Here is a 22067-nt window from a genome sequence, read left to right on the forward strand (position 1 = left end):
AGTCTACCCTGCAGCTGGAGGCTCATGGGTTCATGACTAATGAAGTCTGGGGGCAGAAATAACAGGCGGGAATTACAACAAGAAAGAGAGAAAAGACGCTGAATGAGAGGACAGACAGAAACAGAGAGAGAGAAGAGAAAGAGGAAAATAAGAATAAAAACACAAGAGAGGCAGAGAGAGAGAGAGAGAGACGGACATCCAATCGAGGGCTACAGAATGTTAACACGGACTGAGGCAGCGCTACAACCGACACGTTCAGCAGGCCTCGGGGGCAAAGGTCGCGGTCTAGACGGAGCGCGACTTCCTAATTACCCATGATGAATGTGATCAGAGAGGAAGCGTTTTCCTCTCAATTTCCCAGGATTCACCTTGTCAGAGATAACCCAGATGTCGGCAGGGATTCAGACAACTGTTGATACTACAACCAGGGTTGGGGAGTAACGGATTACATGTAACGCCGTTACGTAATCAGATTACAAAAAAACAGTAACTGTAATCCGTTACAGTACAATTTAAAATATGTAATCTAGATTACAGTTACATTTGCATAGTAACGGGGATTACAGGCGTGATTACAATCACCCCTCGCCTCCTCATCAGTTTTACAAAATAGCTTAAAAAAAAAGAAAAAGAAGTAGGCTAGTAATACCAATTGCGCGCAGCGCGCCAACAAGATTCCCACTGATGTGCTCGTTGGACCACAGCTGCCAGACAGACAGCGAGCAGCACGGGCATCATGGCAGAAATACCGCAATGTGCATTAAAATCCTGGAAATACCAGCATTTTTTTTAATTTACCTGTCACAGAACCACAACAATATTACAGCACAGTGTAATGGTGCATTCGTTTATAACTGGGAGGTGGCAAATTGCGACTTGCTACTAGGAATGATTAAATAAAACGCTGCATGAACTCGCACTTCCTTGTCGCAAATTCGGATATGTTTCTCAGCCCCCAGTTGCTCGAATGCACTAGATATAAGGGTGCGTTCGTTTGTGGTCGGAGGTGGCAAGTCGCAAGTGGCAAAATACCTACCTCCGACCTGTGTGCATTCGAGCTATATACCATTATATCACAGTTACCTAGTTATATCTAGTGCATTCGAGCAACTGGGGGCTGAAAAACATCCGAATTTGCGACGAGGAAGTGCCGAGTTCATGAGGTGTTTTATTTAATCATTCCTAGTAGCAAGTCGCAAATTGCCACCTCCCAGTTATAAACGAACGCACCATAACTAGGTAACTGTGATATAATGGTATATAGCTCGAATGCACACAGGTCGGAGGTAGGTATTTTGCCACTTGCGACTTGCCACCTCCGACCACAAACGAATGCACCATAAACTATGCCTCCCAGCCACCTGCCTCGACGGCCAAGGACTCAATGTCCAACCTGAAAAAGCATTTGCCGGTAACGTTAGCTAATGTCAAACGTTAGGGTAGCTAACGTTAACCTTACTTCCACTGACAGCTAAATTAGCTAGCAGTAGGCTTCTACAGTAAAGCACTAATGTTCAACCAGAAAACCAGACCCAAGCGCCCATTCAGATTATTTTCACTCAATAGTGCCTGTCGGTGTTATGGTGCGTTCGTTTGTGGTCGGAGGTGGCAAGTCGCAAGTGGCAAAATACCTACTTCCGACCTGTGTGCATTCGAGCTATAGCGAATGATACGATGATGATATGATATGATATTGACATATATGACATATGACATCAGCCGGCAACTGGAGGCTGAGAAACGTATCCGAATTTGCGACGAGGAAGTGCGAGTTCATGCAGCGTTTTATTTAATCATTCCTAGTAGCAAGTCGCAATTTGCCACCTCCCAGTTATAAACGAATGCACCATTATTCAAGAGCTATAACTAACTGCCTGGGAAAACTGGTCAGTGGGTGCTTTATCCATAATATATAAGGATGTGTGTCCACTGGCAAGCTGTAGCTGAATAGCGCCAATCACAGCTGCTTAGAATGCATTAGAGCTGGAGGTTAGAGCTGGCTCCGACGTTTACACCTAACATTAGCTACATTAGCAACGAGTGTCGTGTTTTACAGACTGCAATTAACTAGCCAAGGCAAGATGACACGCACCCTAACCTCTTGTCATTAACACTTGCTCTAACTGGGCGGGCGCTGGGCAACTGCTGTTTAGCTATGTTGTCAGCTCTAGAACACAGAAAAAGAATAAATAATGTAGGATTTCTGGTGAAATACACAGTACATTTTATATCTGGTGAAATACACAGTACATTTTATTTAAAGTAATCCAAAAGTAACTGAAAGTAATCCCTTACTTTACTTTTAAATTGTGGTAATCGGATTACGTTACTGACTACAATTTTTCACAAGTAACTTGTAACTGTAAGGGATTACTTTTTAAAAGTAACCTTCCCAACCCTGACTACAACATGCTACTATCAAGAAGCTATTGGTTGTTGAATAAGCTAATGATTGCTCTTGTTGTTGGTAGGGTTGCTCTCTAATCTCCTGTGGCCAGCCTAGCGAGCGGACCCCAGAGCTGAGCGCCAGACCATCGTTATCTGGGATCTGTGTGGTCATGGGATCACGACCCCTTGATGCTGATCATGGCGCCAGGACAGAGGAGAGACCTCCACAGACTGACAGACAGACAGACAGACAGACAGAAAGAATGACTGACAGACAAACAGACAGACAGACCGTTTCCATGTCTCTCCTCCTGACCCTCACCCAAGCCTACATATATGATGAGACAGACTGCAGTTGCCATGTTGTTGTGTTAATTAAATCAATGCCTCACATACGTACATACATACATACTCTGAGGGATGGATCATGGCAGGGAACATAAATCATATGTGTTTGATTGCTGGGGTCTGTGATAGAAGCTGAACATGTGATGGCAGCACAGCGACCCCTGACCCCCCCAGAACCGTGTCCCTGCTCCCCTACGTCCCCCTAACACACCCACACACACCCCCACACACCCACACCCCCCCCTAACACACCCACACTCCCCCCACACGCCCCCCACACCCCCCCCCAACACACCCACACTCCGCCCACACTCCCCCTAACACACTCCCCCCACACGCCCCCCACACTCCCCCCCTAACACACCCACACTCCCCCAACACGCCCCCCCTAACACACCCACACTCCCCCCACACTCCCCCCCTAACACACCCACACTCCCCCCACACTCCCCCCTAACACACCCACACGTCCCCCCTAACACACCCACACTCCCTCCCTACTGACCAGCTCCCTCCTGCCCATAGGGGCCCAGTCTACAGGCCAGGCCAAATGAAATTACATTAACACCAGAAGAAGGTTTGAGCCGCGTGGGCAGGGCCCCTGTAATACAGTTTCCTCAAAGGGACAGATGCACCCACGCCTCTTTAAACATTTACACACCAGGCCTGGAAGCCTTACATACTCCTGGACTCCAACCCTTCCCACTGATCAAATCACAACAACTCAATTACTTTTATTGGAGGGACGATCGAATGCAAACAGCCACAACAACAGCATTAACACCTGGATCCGTGTGGAATACGTCCGCTAGCAGATGGGATTAGCGCAGAAACATCAAATAACACGGAGCGAGCGGGAAGGAGAAGGAACCGGCCTTTGTTCCTGGATTACCCCTCACCTGAGTCCCTCCCTGCAAAACAACACCACAATTACTGTACGCAGCCAGGGGACTGGAAAGCAAAACACTCTAAGCAGTCAACACTCCAAAACACACATAGATGTGCACTTAATCATGGGATTGGCTTAGCCTATGCATACTAACTAGATAGCATGTATTATAGTTGGAGTAGATGTGTGTTGTTGAGGCTGTTAGTGTGTGTTGTTGAGATGACACACATTCACTGGCGGGAAGCGGTGATTCTTTGTTGTTACTTGAATCCAACGAGATGACGGTCAAATATCCCAGAAGGAATGGAGGAGATACATTTCATCCTGTTTCATGAACACAAATGTCTGGACATGGGATGTTTAATATGACCTGGTGTGTGAAGCACTGGGAGAGAGACCGGAGGGGCCTGTCTGTCTCACAGCCCAGGGAGAGAGACCGGAGGGGCCTGTCTGTCTCACAGCCCAGGGAGAGAGACCGGAGGGTCCTGTCTGTCTCACAGCCCAGAGAGAGAGACCGGAGGGGCCTGTCTGTCTCACAGCCCAGGGAGAGAGACAGGAGGGGCCTGTCTGTCTCACAGCCCAGGGAGAGAGACCAGAGGGGCCAGTCTGTCTCACAGCCCAGAGAGAGAGACCGGAGGGGCCTGTCTGTCTCACAGCCCAGAGAGAGAGACCAGAGGGGCCTGTCTGTCTCACAGCCCAGGGAGAGAGACCGGAGGGGCCTGTCTGTCTCACAGCCCAGGGAGAGAGACCAGAGGGGCCAGTCTGTCTCACAGCCCAGGGAGAGAGACAGGAGGTAGAGGGGGACAGACAGGAGGTTTCTGGAGCATGACGCTCTCACAGACAGACTGTGAGACGGACAGGAACTTGGCATTGAGGCAAGACGATTCTGCCAAAGACAGATTCATAACGACTGGAGGAGTGTCAGAGTTCACCCTCCCAGTAATGACTCATTATCACTCAGAGCCCGAGGTGAAGGCGCTGGGGGGCGCGGGGTGGGGGCGAGGGGTCTGCTGAGAGATAGCGCAGATAAATGAGCAGCTCAGCTCCCAAATCCCCCTGCGGGAGAGAGATCTCTGTTGTTTTATCAGAGTCCGAGTCCAAAACTGTCGCCAGGGTCGTCAATTAACTCGTCAACATTCAGACGATGCGTGAGGGAAGCAGAGCAGGAACGGGTGGAAACGACGTTCGTTGGTTTAGGAAATATAATCAGCGTCGTAAAGCGTGTGTTTTTTTTTCTGTTAGCAGGACGGCGTTTGACCTCTGGCGGCCGGGTGAACGTGGCAGGGCCTCACTGCGGTTGTTCCCGTGGTAACCTGTTGGCGTGAAGGGGCGGGGCCACATTAGGGCTGTCGTGTTTTCATATAAACTCTTTTTTTTTTACATTTCTTTTCTTTTCTTTTTTATTTTATTCAAAAGTAGTCATTACGTTTACTGCAGCGTATCCCTGCCTGTCCACCAAGGCCAGCCTACCACACTGACAAGGCCTGCTATGGGGAACTTATAAAACAATGCCAGCATTAAATTCTCTTGCACTCTCAATCAAACGAGATTGCGATGAGTGTGTGTGTGTGTGTATATGTGTGTGTGTGTGCGTATGTGCGTGTGTGATGGGGCAGTATTTCACAGAGCACAACAGTGTGTGCTGGGGCATATATCTCAAGCGCAGCGTCGAAAGGAATATCTCCATCTCTCAGCTCTTGACAGCCTGTTTGTCACCCCCCCCTCCAAAACTGACCTTCACTTCCATAACTACCTCTCTCCTGTTACACCTCTCCCCTCCCCTCACTCTCCCATCCCACGCTCCTGCTCTCCCTGACCCCCCCCCCCCCTCTCTCTCTCTCTCTCTCTCGCTTGTACCCACTACAGTCTTTGTCATTGATCGCTGATGCAATTGGCTGCCCACATGCTCTGTGATGACCTGCCCGGCCACTCAGATTAAACTGTCAGCTGTCATGGATTGATGGGCGGGCAGAGGACTGCACACCAGACACCTGCCCCACCCCAGACACCTGCCCCACCGAAGACCCCGCTAGTACCCCGCCCTGCCCCCCCACCCCAGACCAGGCTAGTACCCTGCCCTGCCCCCCCACCCCAGACACCTGCCCCACCCCAGACCCTGCTAGTACCCTGCACCGCCCCCCCACCCCAGACACCTGCCCCTCCCCAGACCAGGCTAGTACCCTGCCCTGCCCCCCCACCCCAGACACCTGCCCCGCCCCAGACCAGGCTAGTACCCTGCCCTGCCCCCCCACCCCAGACACCTGCCCCGCCCCAGACCCCGCTAGTACCCTGCCCTGCCCCTCCACACCAGACACCTGCCCCCCCTCGGACACCTGCCCCACCCCAGACACCTGCCCTACCCCAGAGACCTGCCCCACCACAGACCCCGCTAGTACCCCGCCCTGCCCCCCCATACCAGACACCTGCCCCCCCTCAGACACCTGCCCCACCCCAGACACCTGCCCCCTCCACCCCGCTAGTACCCCACCCCGCCCTGCCCCACCCCAGACCCCGCTAGTACCCCACCCTGCCCTGCCCCACCCCAGACAAACTGGGCACCCGCCAGCAGGCCACAACACCCTCTGACACCCCTCAGAGGAAGGAGGAGGAGGAGAGGAAGGAGGAGGAAGGAGGAGGAGAAGGAGGAGAGGAAGGAGGAGAAGGAGGAGGAGGAGGAAGAGGAAGGAGGAGGAGATGGAGGAGGAGGAGAGGAAGGATGAGGAGAAGGAGGAAAGGAAGGAGGAGGAGAAGGAGGAGGAGAAGGAGGAAAGGAAGGAGGAGGAGAAGGAGGAGGAGGAGGAGGAGGAGAAGGAGGAAAGGAAGGAGGAGGAGGAGAGGAAGGAGGAGGAAGAGTAGGCCAGAGAGCGGGGTGGTGTATGCAGTATGAATAATAGGAAGGTAAGATACTAACACACATTTGAGAAAGGGAAGATAGCAAAAAACACAATATAAAAGGACAACAGCCTGAGCCCAGTGAGTGTACACACCGCCACTACTGCTGCTTGTTCCTCTGGCTGCTAGGGTAGCGATCCCTGGGCCTGTGCCGGGACTGGGGGGTTGTTTTTGTGGACTGATTATGATGGACTAAAGGCCTGAAGTACCTCGGGGGGGGGGGTACAGCGTGTGTTTATTCTGGAGCAGGGGCCTGGATTGGTGAGTTGTAGCTCCCCCAGCTTGGCTTGGAAGTGCCGGACCGGGAGCTTCCTGGGAGGCGTCTGCTCCACCACACACCAGCCCTGCTGGGGACCACCGCTGAGGCTCTATGCTCGCTAGCCTGCTAAACGCCATGGTTGACCCTGGCTGTCCTTTAGTGTGGGTGTGGCCCTTTTTCACAACCAGCTTCTGAGTGTGGACCTGCCATGCTGCTCCCCTCCTGGCCACGCCACGCCACGCCACGCCAGACGCCGTTAAATACCGCCGCTAGAGCAGCGCTGAAAACCCATGCTACCACTACCTACATCTCCAATAGGGTAAAAGACCCGCCTTACTGGAAATATATCTTCCAAACAAACTGGAGTGGAGAATCAAAAGAAAACATTCACCGCCCCACTAGGAAGGATCGCCCAATTGATTCCACCCACTTTCAGCGACGAAACCTGGATGTCTTCAGTCTCTAGTTGAGCACAGTTTAGAGACTGACTCAAACATGGATGAATGTCTTCAGTCTCTAGCTGAGCGCAGCGTTTAGAGACCGACTCGTGAGTCTTGTCCCCTCTAGATGGCGGTCCCTTTGCTGGCTGTCCAGACAGCTGCAGCCAGCACCATGAGGAAGACCGAGGGACTGACCGAGACACCAGGCTCAAGACACGCCATCTAAAAAAAAATTGCGACTCTCAATAAAGCATAGTGTATGTTTGTATAACTGTATTACTAGTGTTAGTGTTAATAAAGCATAGTGTATGTTTGTATAACTGTATTACTAGTGTTAGTGTTAATAAAGCATTGTGGATGTTTGTATAACTGTATTACTAGTGTTAGTGTTAATAAAGCATTGTGGATGTTTGTATAACTGTATTACTAGTGTTAGTGTTAATAAAGCATTGTGGATGTTTGTATAACTGTATTACTAGTGTTAGTGTTAATAAAGCATAGTGTATGTTTGTATAACTGTATTACTAGTGTTAGTGTTAATAAAGCATAGTGTATGTTTGTATAACTGTATTACTAGTGTTAGTGTTAATAAAGCATAGTGTATGTTTGTATAACTGTATTACTAGTGTTAGTGTTAATAAAGCATTGTGGATGTTTGTATAACTGTATTACTAGTGTTAGTGTTAATAAAGCATTGTGGATGTTTGTATAACTGTATTACTAGTGTTAGTGTTAATAAAGCATTGTGGATGTTTGTATAACTGTATTACTAGTGTTAGTGTTAATAAAGCATTGTGGATGTTTGTATAACTGTATTACTAGTGTTAGTGTTAATAAAGCATTGTGGATGTTTGTATAACTATTACTAGTGTTAGTGTTAATAAAGCATAGTGTATGTTTGTATAACTGTATTACTAGTGTTAGTGTTAATAAAGCATAGTGTATGTTTGTATAACTGTATTACTAGTGTTAGTGTTAATAAAGCATAGTGTATGTTTGTATAACTGTATTACTAGTGTTAGTGTTAATAAAGCATTGTGGATGTTTGTATAACTGTATTACTAGTGTTAGTGTTAATAAAGCATTGTGGATGTTTGTATAACTGTATTACTAGTGTTAGTGTTAATAAAGCATTGTGGATGTTTGTATAACTGTATTACTAGTGTTAGTGTTAATAAAGCATTGTGGATGTTTGTATAACTGTATTACTAGTGTTAGTGTTAATAAAGCATTGTGGATGTTTGTATAACTGTATTACTAGTGTTAGTGTTAATAAAGCATTGTGGATGTTTGTATAACTGTGTTACTAGTGTTAGTGTTAATAAAGCATTGTGGATGTTTGTATAACTGTGTTACTAGTGTTGAAGTACCTAACACACTGCTGGGATGTCTCTATGGTAGAGGGGGTAGTACTGTATCTACGCTGTCTGGTCCAGCAGCCCATCAAGCTGAATATGGATGAGTTCTATGTGTGTATGGTTCTTCTTAGCTGTGGTCGGTCGTGAGTGGGTCTGTATGGTTGTTCTTAGCTGTGGTCGGTCGTGAGTGGGAGGGAGAGCCATGAGGGCTTTTGGCTGGATCCTCTTTAGGAGGAGTAGTAAAGGGAAAATGCATGTTTAGCCCTGTTTTAAGGTTACTTATGATCATATACAATGGTTTGTTGACAAAACTAGCACTTTTAAGAAAGTCTGATAATTGCTCTACTACCGTTTTAGTCATACAATGGATGTGGGTGGACACCTTGAAAAATCATTCAAAAAACATGTTAAACTCTCGATTTCAAAGACAAGCAGCTCACATCAAACACGCCGCAAAGTATGAATCCTGTAGGGTTTTATTGATCATTTTATGAAATCCATTGACTTGTATAGTCTGGTCTGGTCTGGTCTGGTCTGGTCTGGTCTGGTCTGGTCCGGTCCGGTCCGGTCCGGTCTGGTCTGGTCAGGTCTGGTCTGGTCTGGTCTGGTCCGGTCCGGTCCGGTCTGGTCTGGTCTGGTCAGGTCAGGTCAGGTCAGGTCAGGTCAGGTCAGTTGTGGTCTGGATTGGTCTGTCCTGGTCTGTCCTGGTGTGGTCTGGTCTGGTCTGTTATGGTCTGGTCTGGTCCGGTCCGGTCCGGTCCGGTCCGGTCCGGTCCGGTCTGGTCTGGTCTGGTCTGGTCAGGTCAGGTCAGGTCAGTTCTGGTATGGTCAGTTCAGGTCTGATCTGGTCTGGTCTGGTCTGGTCTGGTCTGGTCTGGTCAGGTCAGGTCAGGTCAGGTCAGGTCAGGTCAGGTCCGGTATGGTCCGGTCCGGTCTGGTCTGGTCTGGCGGGCTGAGCGGTCCCGGCCCACAAGGCTGCCCCATGTTGTGCTTGGCTGGCACTCCGCTAGCTGTCAGCGCCGTATCTCTCTCTGCCTGATGAATGGACGTTTCCAGCGCTTTCCCAGAGCCTCCATCGCTCCATTCAGAGACGCTTCATCTGGGGGGAGCGGCCGAGAAAACAAGGCCTCCTCTCCCTCCTCCTCCTCCTCCTCCTCCTCTCCCTCCTCCTCTCCCTCCTCCTCCTCCTCCTCCTCTCCCTCCTCCTCCTCCTCCTCGCGCCAGCATCCCTTAGGGGCCGAGCCTGAGGCGGGTCGGGAGGCTAAATTTAAACTGCCCCTCACGGCGGGGAAAGACGGAGAGAAAGGGACGGAAAGAGAGAGAGAGCAGAGAGAGAGCAGAGAGAGAGAGAGAGAGAGAGAGAGAGAGAGAGAGAGCAGAGGTATGAGGGAGAAAAGCTCTTCTGAACACTGTGGCTGTGTGTGAAGGGGTTCCGGTGCCGTGAAACAAAAGATAAAAATCGATTAGCTTGTCCAGTGACCCGGTGAGCACAGGGACCCTGCCGCCGGCCTGACAGAGACGTGCGGGCCCCGGGCCGCTGGGGGCCCCCGGGCTGCCGGCTCCGTGGACGCACGCCGGAGACCAGCGCCGACCTCCTGTCACAGATAAAGCCCCTCAAGCCAGAAGCAAAGCAACAAACCCTCGCTTCACCGCTTCACTGAGCCCCCCCGATCCCAAACCAGAATACCAGAGAGAGAGAGAGAGAGAAAGAGAGATAGAGGGAGAGAGAGAGAGAGAGAGAGAGGGAGGGAGGGAGAGAGAGAGGGAGGGAGAGAGGGAGGGAGAGAGGGACAGTGAGAGAGAGGGAGGGAGAGAGAGGGAGGGAGAGAGAGAGAGGGAGGGAGGGAGAGAGAGGGAGAGAGAGGGAGGGAGAGGAGAGAGGGAGGGAGAGAGAGAGGGAGAGAAAGAGAGAGAGAGAGGAAGAGAGAGAGAGGGAGGGAGAGAGAGAGAGGGAGAGAGAGAGAGAGGGAGGGAGAGAGAGGGAGGGAGGGAGAAAGAAAGAGAGAGAGAAAGAGAGAGGGAGAGAGAGGGAGAGAGAAGGAGACAGAGGGAGAGAGACAGGTAGAGAGGTAGAGAGAAAGAGAGAGGGAGGGAGAGAGACAGAGAGAGAGAGAGAGAGAGAGAAAGAGAGAGAGTTGGGCCAGAGTTGGATCTGCTGCTGCCTCCACCCTTGTGTGTCCTAGACTGTAGGACCTGCACCTGTCCTGTATTCTCTCTCTCTCTCTCTCTCTCGTTCTGGACCTCGGCAGTTGGTTCCCCGCCCGGGAAGTCGCGGCGATCACGTGACTTCCTGTGCGACGGGAACTCTTGAAGACGCACACCTTTAGTTCCCATCTGGCTAAAGAGGACCTGACCCCGGGGTCAGCAGGGGGAAACTAAGTGTCTGTGTCATCGCCGAGCCGTCCTGCGTGTTAGAATAATATTTCTGCAGGGGCCGGAGATGCTAACCTTAATCAAAACAGGACATCCTGAGGAGGAACCCTGCGTTCCCGCAGCCCGCTCACCGCCCCGGCTCTCCCACCGCTTTGTTTTTGTGTTTTGCGGAGGAGCCACAATCCCAGGAAGCCCCCGAGAGGAGCTCATCAAAGCCCCGAGCAGGGGGCCCCGGGCCCTGGGAGGAGTGCTGGTATGCGCCGCCGAGAAGGAATCTCTACTGTCCTATTGTTCCCCGTCTTCCTCTGTCTCATCACATCCAGTCAGCCCGGCAGGTAACAGAGTGCTAATCAGCCTGGCAGGTACGGGGCCCGCTAACGGGGCCGCTAATCACCAGAACATTCCTCTCGCTGCGCCACCACATTCTTCACCCCCCTACCCCCCACCCCCGCTAACTGACAACAAACACACACACACATGCCAACACACACACACGCACATACACATACAGAGTCACACACACACACGTGCAGACGCACACACATGCAGACGCACGCGCGCGCACACACACACACACACACACGCACACACTACAGGAGGAGGAAATGATCCAGACATGCATCCCAGGTCAGGGGGCTCTGTTCTCTCTCTCCCCTCACACCTGAGTGCAGTGCGGGCGGAGGGACAGCAGGTCTGTGGAGGGACAGCAGGTCTGTGAAGGGACAGCAGGTCTGTGGAGGGACAGCAGGTCTGTGGGGGGACAGCAGGTCTGTGGGGGGAGGGGCAGCAGGTCTGTGGGGGGACAGCATTGCTGTGGGGGGAGGGGCAGCAGGTCTGTGGGGGGAGGGGCAGCAGGTCTGTGGGGGGAGGGGCAGCAGGTCTGTGGGGGGAGGGACAGCAGGTCTGTGGTGACTGCGTCCATCCAGACCACGGCGTGCGAACGCAGACTCTGACCACGCAGCCGTTGTCCGACTGGGTGGACGGCGGTCCGTAGGAGCGTCATTAGGAAGGCGAGGCTTTGATCACATCTCTGCCTCTCATCTTCCCCGTGGGAGGGGGGGGGTCACTGGTTAATGAGGTTCAGTCTGAATAGTGAAGCTTGACTGAGATGAAAGGTGTACAGGAATCCCTGACGCCCCCCCCCCCACACCTCCCCCGCTACCGTACTCTGCCTAGACCCCCCCCACCCCGCTACCGTACTCTGCCTAGACCCCCCCCCCCCCCGCTACCGTACTCTGCCTAATCACCCCCCCCCCCCCAAAAAAAAAACCGCCCCCACCTAGTCCTCCTTGGCCAGAGACAGATGGGCATGACCTGATCTCCCCTTCCTCCCCTGAGTTAATCATTAGCACACACGCACACTCACACTCACGCACACTCACACTCACACACACACACACTCACGCACACACACTCACTCACGCACACACACACACACACACACTCACGCACACACACACACACACAATGCTGCGGCCTCACCCTGGGAGCTCCCCAGCTCTGGAACACACTGTTATCCTCCAGCTCACCCAGCAATTGTTGGATCATTCCTGTTTGCGACGGCGCTCCACAACGAGAAAGAAAGGACTGTTCAGTCAGTACATTTAAAACAACACACACACACGCTCACATATAGCACGTACACACACACACGCATACAATGAAATACAGCACGCACACAGCGTGCACACACAGACACACACACACACACACACACACACACACAGAAGTTCTTGATCTAGGCCCATAGTGGAACACACCTCAGCCCCCCTACAGAGAGACGGAGTCGGAGGGACTGAAGCTCTGGCTCCTCTGGTAGAACAAGTGCCTTCAAACTGGACCCGCGTTAGAAACACGCGCTCAGCGAGGCCAGCGTAGCAGACCTGCTCTCACCTGCTCCAGGTCATGGATCAGACTACTAACATGATTGTATTGCCTCAGTGTATGAAATGTGCTATATCAATAAAGTTTGATTTGATTAAGCACTTTAATTAGCATACAGCAGTTCCGCAGTGCACTGAGGAGGGCCAGCGTCACGGGGCCTCACCGATACAGGAGTGACCGATGGCAGTCAGGCGCAAATCAATGTGTGGTCTGGGAAAATGTTCCACCCGATATATGACTGTGTCTTAATACTGTACGCACGCTGTACCAGTGAGCAGACACAGTAACACTCCTCTATCAGACTCTCTGTCGCTCTCACACTTTCTATAGAGCTATTACTGTCCCACACTCCCTACCCAATCACACACACACACGCACACACACACACACACACTATTAAAAAATGCTTAGCTTGGGACTGCTCTGTTGGTAATGACCTCAGCCTTGGCACCCGAGTGGGCCAGACTGTGGACAGACTGAGGGCCTTTGTGTGGACTCCCTATCTCTAACTCCCTGACCTTTGGGAAGAAACCAGAAATGGCTTTTTATTTAGAAGGGGTAAGGCTAGCTCATTGTTCTATGTTGGTACCGCTTCCCTGTGGTAAACACACTAAGGTTCCCAGGCTTGACATATAACCCTCCCCCCCCCCTCCCCCCACACACACACACCCTCACCTCCAGTGGTGTTCCCACACTCTGCCCCCACCCCCCCCACCCCCCTTGGGCCCCGACTCGACCACGCCTCGCCCATCAACTCAGCACTGCCGCATACAAACGCATCGCAGCGACTACACGCAGCTATAACAGCCTAACCACCGCCAAACAAACGCGTTTATTTGTCTTCTCGTCTGGTACTTTCGAGACGCCAGACTGAAATGCCCAGTAGGTGGAGTCAATCAGTCAGACGAGGTCCCTGGAGTGACCCGCTCTCAGCCACGCTCCCCTGGGGGGCCGAGTGGAGGGGGGGGGGGGGGGCGGGTGGGGGCTGGATCTCCACGGTGTCACGGACATGGCCATTCTTCACCGCCGTGACAACAACGCATAAACACACCAATCTAGTCAGCGGGCCTGTCTGTTCACAGCCCAGAGACATGATCTTAGACTCGTTAACATCAGGAATCTAAACATCAGAACCCCCCCCCCGTCCCCGTCCCCCCGTCCCCCCCGTTCCAAAACAAGGAAGGGGGAACGGAGACTGAGGCGGACCGGGGCGTTGATGGATGAGAGGGGCTGTATCAAGAGTCACTCCACACCCCCCCAGGACCCAACACACTTTACCACATTAATGCACACCCACCCACACATACACACGCCCACACGCACAAACACACACATTCACTCAATAATGTACACACAAGCACCAATATGAACAAAGAATTGTTGTTTTTGTTGTTGTGTGCGTGCGTGCGAGTGCATGCGTGCGTGCATGTGAGTAGTGTACCATCCTGTTTTGAAAGATGGACAGTTGCAATTACTTCAGAAATCAACCTTTTTTTTTATTTCTCCACTAATACCAGGGCAATATATTTAATGTCAAATATTTCATATGCAACCAATTTTATTTTTCTCAAGAATGACAACAAACTGTGTGATGCCAGACTGACATCACTGACCACAGCGAACACCATTAAACGGTTCAGACCAGCTTCGGCGCATTGCTGCGGCAGATATGGAAACATTTTGTTTACTGAACTTGGCAATAGAGAGAGAACACACGCAACGAGTGCGAGCTGCGTGGGGACAGCGGCTGTTGAAAGCGTCTCCCCTTACTCTCGCTTCCTCACACCTCTAAACACCGATCCTTTAACCCGGTGTTCAGTTAGGGCCTCCGCAGATGAACGCGACCCGCGTGGCCTACTGCTCAATGCGAGCAGCCACGCACTTCTTCCTGAATGAGGAGCTGACAGAATATACTGAACTTTAATACCAACACAGGCGAATATCACACACACACGAGCACACACACACACGGATACACGCACGCACACGCACGCCATACACACACACACACACAAACAAACTGCACCCATCCAATTGCTTAGGCAATTAGAACAACCTTTTATTTGATAGTAATATAGGCTAGCTAGGCCTACATCAGAAGAATATTATTCACTGAAAATTAAATGTTTAAACAACACATGTTCGTCACAGTTTCAGCAGTTATTAAGCGATGCATTATACCTAGGCTATAGCGATGTTATCTACTTTGGGCTAAATGAAGATTTGGTCAAGATTGCAGGCTATAGGTAAAGGGCTACAATTATGATCTAATAATCTGGAAAAGGTTTGGGGGCAAGCGTGGCGGGATTAATATGACATCCATATCACACATATGGGCATGATTGTTACTGCCACCTCTCCCTATCAATCAGTCAATCAATCAATCAATCAATCAATCAATCAATCAAAAAATCACACCTCATCCATTTACTTGGATCCATTTTATCTTCTGCCTGCTGCCATTCGTAACAGTTCGCACTTTCTTTTGGTACAAAGAGGCCTACATGCCCCGTTTACACAACTTAGGATAGGCACACACTGAAAACATTTACCGGCAGAGCCCTTATGAGTAGTCTGGGAATTTAAATATTCACTGTTGACATTGTGCAGGGCTGGCGCGAGGCCAGAGCGGCCTGCTCCCCGGGGACTCGCTCTCGAGCGCTCCAGAACATTCTCTCCATCTGACTTAATAGGTAAACCTCTTCCTCTTAAATCTTTAGTAGCCTGGGCTAGATAATAATAATCTAGTCTTAAAATATGACTACAATTATCCCCTCTTTCTCTCCAATTCTAGGTAATGATTTAATGGCCTATTTGAGGAGCGGTAGCTGCTTGCGGACATGTTTTGGTATAGCCTAGTTCTCCCTTTTTAATTTTAATCCCTTTTAAACTTTGGAATCGCTTCATGTGGATGCAGACGGTGATATCAGATGGCGATATCTCGATATCTCATTTAAACGCATGTAAATCTCTCTATTTTCCTGATCCATTAAAAGTCAATATTCCGCCATTTGAAAGGTTTTAGATCGCCACACATTTAGGCAAAACAGACGTTTGAAACAAGTGCCCCCCCCCCCCCCGTGTGCGCGCGCGCGTGTGTGTGTGTTGGGTGTTTTTTTAACAGTCGGTTTGGTCAAATGCACAGTAGCAACCATTACAATCACACAGGCCTGATAGGTCTGGACTGCTGGATGTCACGAGGGCTTGTTCAAATCTCCTCACTCTACCTCGCTGTGTTTACAGAGCAGTTGAACGGTTTCAATACCTCAAGTAGGCTATTACATATTCGTGGGTGATCAAAACGTAAAATGAAGGAACGTGATTTTACTTCTGTAAGAGGCAATAAAACAAAATCATCCCTTCTAAAACAGCATTATGTGATAAATGAGGAGAAAGGATACATGTAGGCTTACTGGGAATAAATTGAATTGACATAAAGCTGAATACATAACATGACTGACAGGCCCCTTCTACGTTGATTGAGGGGAAGGCTTAACACCCGTGAGCCCGGCTCTTCAGGGGAAATCTGCCTGCATCAACCGACACACGAGGAAACTATGTCTAAACTTTCACATTAACGGCCTACAGGATTTCTGCTCCATCTTTATTCAGTCTGTCAGTGTTGGGTAGGCTAGGCCTAGTCCCTATACTAATGCGATGCACAGGCTACAAACAGACTTAAATCTCCTGTAGACAAAATGTCCAGTCTTTAGTTTAGAGTAAATCTAAGGCCTACCTTTCTGCAATATTCACAGACTGTCAAGAGAGAATGCGGGCTGTGTGGGGAATCATTCCAGAGAATAACTCCTCATCTCTCATCACAGGTGGCTCACACGTTTAACAGGCTGCCTCAAAGTAATCTAATCGATTTAATCAATGGCAAAATGCGTTTGCTTAATATTGACCTTCAAAACATGTGGGTGCGTCACCCATGAGTGAGGGCAATATGACGCCCGCGCAGGACTCTTTGCTCACAGCCAATAGGTTACATTTTTGTATTCAATAGATTCATTAACTAAAGTATTCTAAACACGTTCACCACATTAGGCACGTTCATAGCCATAATTCTAACAGGATTAAATAATTTGTTGTGCAAGATCAGTAATCTAAATAAACAACGGACAAATAAAGATGCATTACAGTGTAATAACTATACTACCAGAGAATGATGCGCGAGCGCACGCGCGCGCGCGCACATACACACACACACACACACACACACACACAGCGCAAGCAGGTATACTCCAATTGCAATATCCTTTATTGGCATTTCCGATAAAAGCGCTATACCTGAATATTAAACCAGTCCTTGCATGTTTCGCTCCCGTCGTCTCAAACGAGCCAACCTGCCTTTCCAAAGTTGCTTCTGCAAATTGAAGTGGCCAGACCAAGCATGCAACCACAGCATCGCAAGGATTGTCCTACACTACAGCGCCCACTACATGCAACGCAATTTCGATAGTAGTTCGGTGCCTCTAAAGTTCCTCTCCCGCCTGCACAACTTTAACTTAACCTACTTACTAGGGCAATTTAATTTATCAGAATTCGCGAAACGTAACGGGTCTGACAGCTTCAATATGAAACATCTGAACCAACCTCGCCTCATAACTGAACGCAAATGGAAGTTTCCTTTCACTGATATGAATGCAAACTAGACATATTCAACTGTTTATAGATGCAAACGCACTGATAACTGAGAGAGATATTATACACACGTACAAGATGGCAGTTTCAAAAGGCAAAGAAAGGCATGTTGCACCTACTCGTGGCCAGTTTCCGTGCCCTGCCTTTGGACCTCATGGTGCTAGTCTTTCGGCGTGGGTTTGTTTGATTTTTTCTTGGATCTTTTTCCTCCTTTTTCTTTTTTCTCTGTCCTTTTCTCTGTGTTTCTCAATCCAGACTCGCTATCTCTCCAGCATTGTCAGTTTGGACACCTTCGCACATGCGCATAGCCAAACTGCCACCGCCGCCAAAAAAGTTTGGAGCGATGTATCACTTGATATTACTGATCTTGTCAGACGGCGATAGCAGAGAGAGATCCCTCCGGTTCAGATCTGCAAACATCACTGGCTCAGAGACGGAGCCGTCACGACCACGAATCTACTGAGAGCCGGAGACATTCATTAAAATAAGCAGCAATTCTCAAACCCTTACAGTGGTATATTTAGTGCTTAAATTAAATTACATTAATCAACGTTTGAGCGAAATTAGGCAACTTGTGTGAAACGTGTTCATTAAATGCTTTTTTTGTGATTTAATTGCGTGCGTTTTTAGCGAGCTCACGAAAATCAATGAAAACTTTCCCCCTCCCTCTCCTGTGGGCACTCGGAGCTGACAGCTGTAATATGAGTCTGGCCAGATTTACATTAGCCTACAGTTTTGGTCATTTAGATATTGGTGGTATTTATTAATAGCCTGTGTTAAATTATTTTAGATTTAGGTTACCGTGCTTAAATTAGCCCACATCACCTTCATAATCACTTTCAGGGAATATTCAAATATTCAAAGAAATCATGCGCCAAGATTACTTTCACTTGAGATGAGATTATCAGTCATGCTATGCTGTCTATGTAGCCTGACGAGAAATGTCACCATTCTCAAATTCGTTGTCTAAAAAGTAAGACTTAAAAAGTATCTGTTTATTTACAGATCCTCAGTGTTAGGCTACTCGGACTATGGAAAACCTTCACTCCACTAATTAGGTTCCTCCAAGAACCGTACAACCAAGATGGTGCCAGAACAAGTCCTTAGTTAATCTGCACAACTGACAGCTATAGTGAACAGTGGACAATCTTAATATTGCTGGATATGTAGGCTATTGGAAATAAGTCACTAGGAGTAGGCTACTCGTCCATGTAAGTTTAATTACGTTAATTGCTCCAATAACTAGATTCGCATAAGGTTCTGCTAAACTCGCCCGTGAACCCTTTAATTGACCGTGTGAACTCGATTTATTGATTCCAAAGAATGTTGAAATTGATTGAATAAGACTCCCGTGTCTCCAAATGCCTAAGTTTGTAATAATAATATTAACAACAACAATAATAATAATAATAGCCTAATGATAATAATAACACTACTAGGCTAATAATAATAATAATAATAATAACTAAAATAGTAATAATAACTAAATAAAGATGTGAAGGGCTAGGTTGCTGAGATGCTCCCCGACGTTGGTGAAAGACGCAGACATAGAGGCGCATGAGTGTGATGAAACAACACTTGTCTGAATACTGTCAAACTGTTTATAGGGACATGAGTCATTGAATCCCGTTAATAACGTGCCTTTCTTGCGCACAGAAATAACCCTGTTCTTTAATTTACCAAATCAAGAGAGGCTCATATAGATACGTTACTTTATTGTGGTTATACCTCAGCACACCTCAACAGTAATGACATAAACGGTGCTATTAAGCGGGCTCCACCGTGGCCGGCCCGGGAGGGCGGCGCGCGACGCAGGAGCGCAGCGTTTCACACACACAGCTTGAGTCAGCGCGCGCTCAATTAGCCTGAATGGAAACAGAAATTCAATCACTGCAATAATTCATTGTTGGAGTGGTTGGAGACCACTTTCAGAATGCGTTTTATTATGACACCCTGACCCAGGTGTCGCGCGGTGGCAGGGGTGGGGGGTGGCAGAGATATGGACAGCCCCGTGGGTTGTAATTATTACAAATTAATTGGGTTCAAGACCCTTGAAAGTATAAGCTAAGGCTAAATTATCGGTTCGAATTAAAATCCCATAAAAAAGTAAGAGGTCAGACAATTCAGACTGCGTGGATTCGACGTTCCTCTGATCATGTTTCATTATAGCATAGCCTATTGCTAATTTTAGGTTAAACATGTAAACACATTGTGTCGTGCACATACAATGATTCAATAAATTCAAGCATTCTATTTGAGAGGTTGTTTAGGGGTTAAAATAAAAACATAATTTGTACAGGAGCTGTCGTGCCAGACTAAAAGTGAAAAGGGAGCCTCAGGCGCGAGGAAATTACGGTGCGCCCGCGTGACCTTTTGAGGAAGGTAATCAATCAAGTGATCAGCAGGGATATTTATCAGTGCTAAGTCCAACCAGCCACGGTTACAAACATAAAATACACACAGGAAAAGAGGAAACAGCGACTACTATTACAGTTAAAGAATCATCTGTTACAATTATTATGGCTGTAATTAATTTCAAAGATAATTTCATAGTGTACTTTTTCGTGCATATCCTAAATGAATATCCTAAGTCCTGCATGATAGGCCGAATCTTTTGAATCATTCAGATTGATGGAACACAGTAGAGCCATCAACGACACAAATAATGGTAGGTAAATACAAATTATAATGAAACATTAGGCTACTATAATCATCATCATCAGCATAACAACAACAATAATAATCAATGATGTCAAATGCTAAACCTTTAAAAAAAAAAAAAACATTTTAAAAAGATCATTATTACATTTTTAGTAATAGTTATAGTAGACAGACTTTTATTATTAATAATATGATAGCTAAATTTTAATTTTAATGAGCAACTATCATCACATTCACCTGACTGGAAAGCGGAAGGTGTGAGCGCGTGGAAAGGCCGTTTATAAAACCCCAGTAAACACCGCCCCTCTGTGGAGAGAAATTCAGTTAGACGTGTTATGGGGGTTTCGAGAACTAGACAGCCTGGACATTCTAGAAACGCAAGCAGATTTCGTTTTAAATCGGTATCTTCAAAATAAAACAAAATAAACTAAATCAAATTGTTTAAGACCATTTTGTTACATCGTCTATGTTATGCAATACATTTGAGACAATACTTAAATTATATTGATTGGCATATGCGCGAGGAACAGGGTCGCACAACTCTTTCCTTGTGACAAAGAAATTCACGTAAGGAAGCAAATTATCCTGAACAATAACGTTTAAACATAGAATAACACATCCTATTACAAACATATCACCACCAATATTTGGTAGAGAAAGCAAAATAAGACTAAAGAGTCAATTAATAGGAATATCATAAGTGTGTTGCCTTCACTCATCACTCACACACACACACTCTCTCTCTCTCTCTCTCTCTTTCTCTCTCTCTCTCTCTCTCTCTCTCTCTCTCTCTCTCTCTCTCTCTCTCTCTCTCTCACACACACACACACACACACACACACACACACATACATTTGTGACAGTATACCACCACCTAGTGTTGATCCGTGCTACACACACCCACATTATGCATTTCAAAGAGCCTACAGTGGATGGTGGGTCGGTAAACTGGAATATTTGGGACATGGCTATTCCAAGAGAATATAATCCTTGATTGATAGGAGGATTAGCCTTTTGGGCAGCAAAGTGTATTTTAACAGCTGTTCTTTGAGGACTCGTCTCCTCTAATAGATAACCTGCAGATGTATTTATGAGAGTGGTGTGGCAGGAATGTCTACAGTCTTAATTATCTCTGAGCTGATGTACGCGGAGGTCACACACACACACACACACACACACACACACACACACACACACACACACACACACACACACACACACACACACACACACTTGAGATACAGAATCGTCCTCATCAATTCTGATTGACTTTTCCATTACAGCCGTTTCTTCAACGAAGACACCTGACAACTAATCAATCTGAAACCCCTCGATCAGGTTTATTTATCTGTGATTCCAGTAAAGGCCGTGGGACGCTCGTCAGTTTCCCGGTTGTGGTTCAGTAAGTAGTTTTGGGCGCATATGCTTGACATGGGTTAAAACCTGTGGGGGAATAGTTTCGTATTGTAGTAACCATTCAAGAGCCTAAAACAAGAATATGTTTTGACCTAAATCAAATATTTCTTCTTATAACTAAACTGTGATGTATTGCGACGCTTAACCATATAGTGTGACTGTTTCCTGACATGGACATGCACCACAGAGTCACAAGTCTATATTATTTTCATGTTCTTTAATGAGACTTTAACTCTTGGTGAGAATCAAGAAAACCATCGTCTTATTGAAATGTGTAGTCTCTGCGGTATAGACTAGGGGCCCACTGTCCCACTGTCCCCAGCAGACCTCCCGGAGTCCGATAGATACCCCTGTCTGCTGTAGATGTCGTAGCATTTAGTTAACACACACACGTACACACAGACATACACCAGCCCACTTCCGGCTTTAGGCCTGGGCCATATACACACTAGTATTTGCCATGTCTCTCCTATGATGCTTTTTTAGCCTCTCTTACTCTGAAATGTAATTTCATG

General features: G+C 48.0%; 1 protein-coding gene across 1 annotated transcript in view; it reads right to left on the reverse strand.

Annotated features, from left to right (window-relative positions):
* mecom (MDS1 and EVI1 complex locus) overlaps positions 1-17631 on the reverse strand; it is a gene marked incomplete at both ends in the record, with an annotated part of 198272 nt that extends 180641 nt beyond the window's left edge. The window contains one exon of the mRNA XM_084444394.1: positions 17595-17631. Within this exon, the coding sequence (XP_084300520.1) occupies positions 17595-17631 (37 nt within the window). The remainder of the gene's footprint in view (positions 1-17594) is intronic.
* Positions 17632-22067: the final 4436 nt, after the last annotated feature.

This window comes from Borostomias antarcticus (assembly GCF_949987555.1).
Source record: "Borostomias antarcticus genome assembly, chromosome: 1".
Lineage (NCBI taxonomy): Eukaryota > Metazoa > Chordata > Actinopteri > Stomiiformes > Stomiidae > Borostomias > Borostomias antarcticus.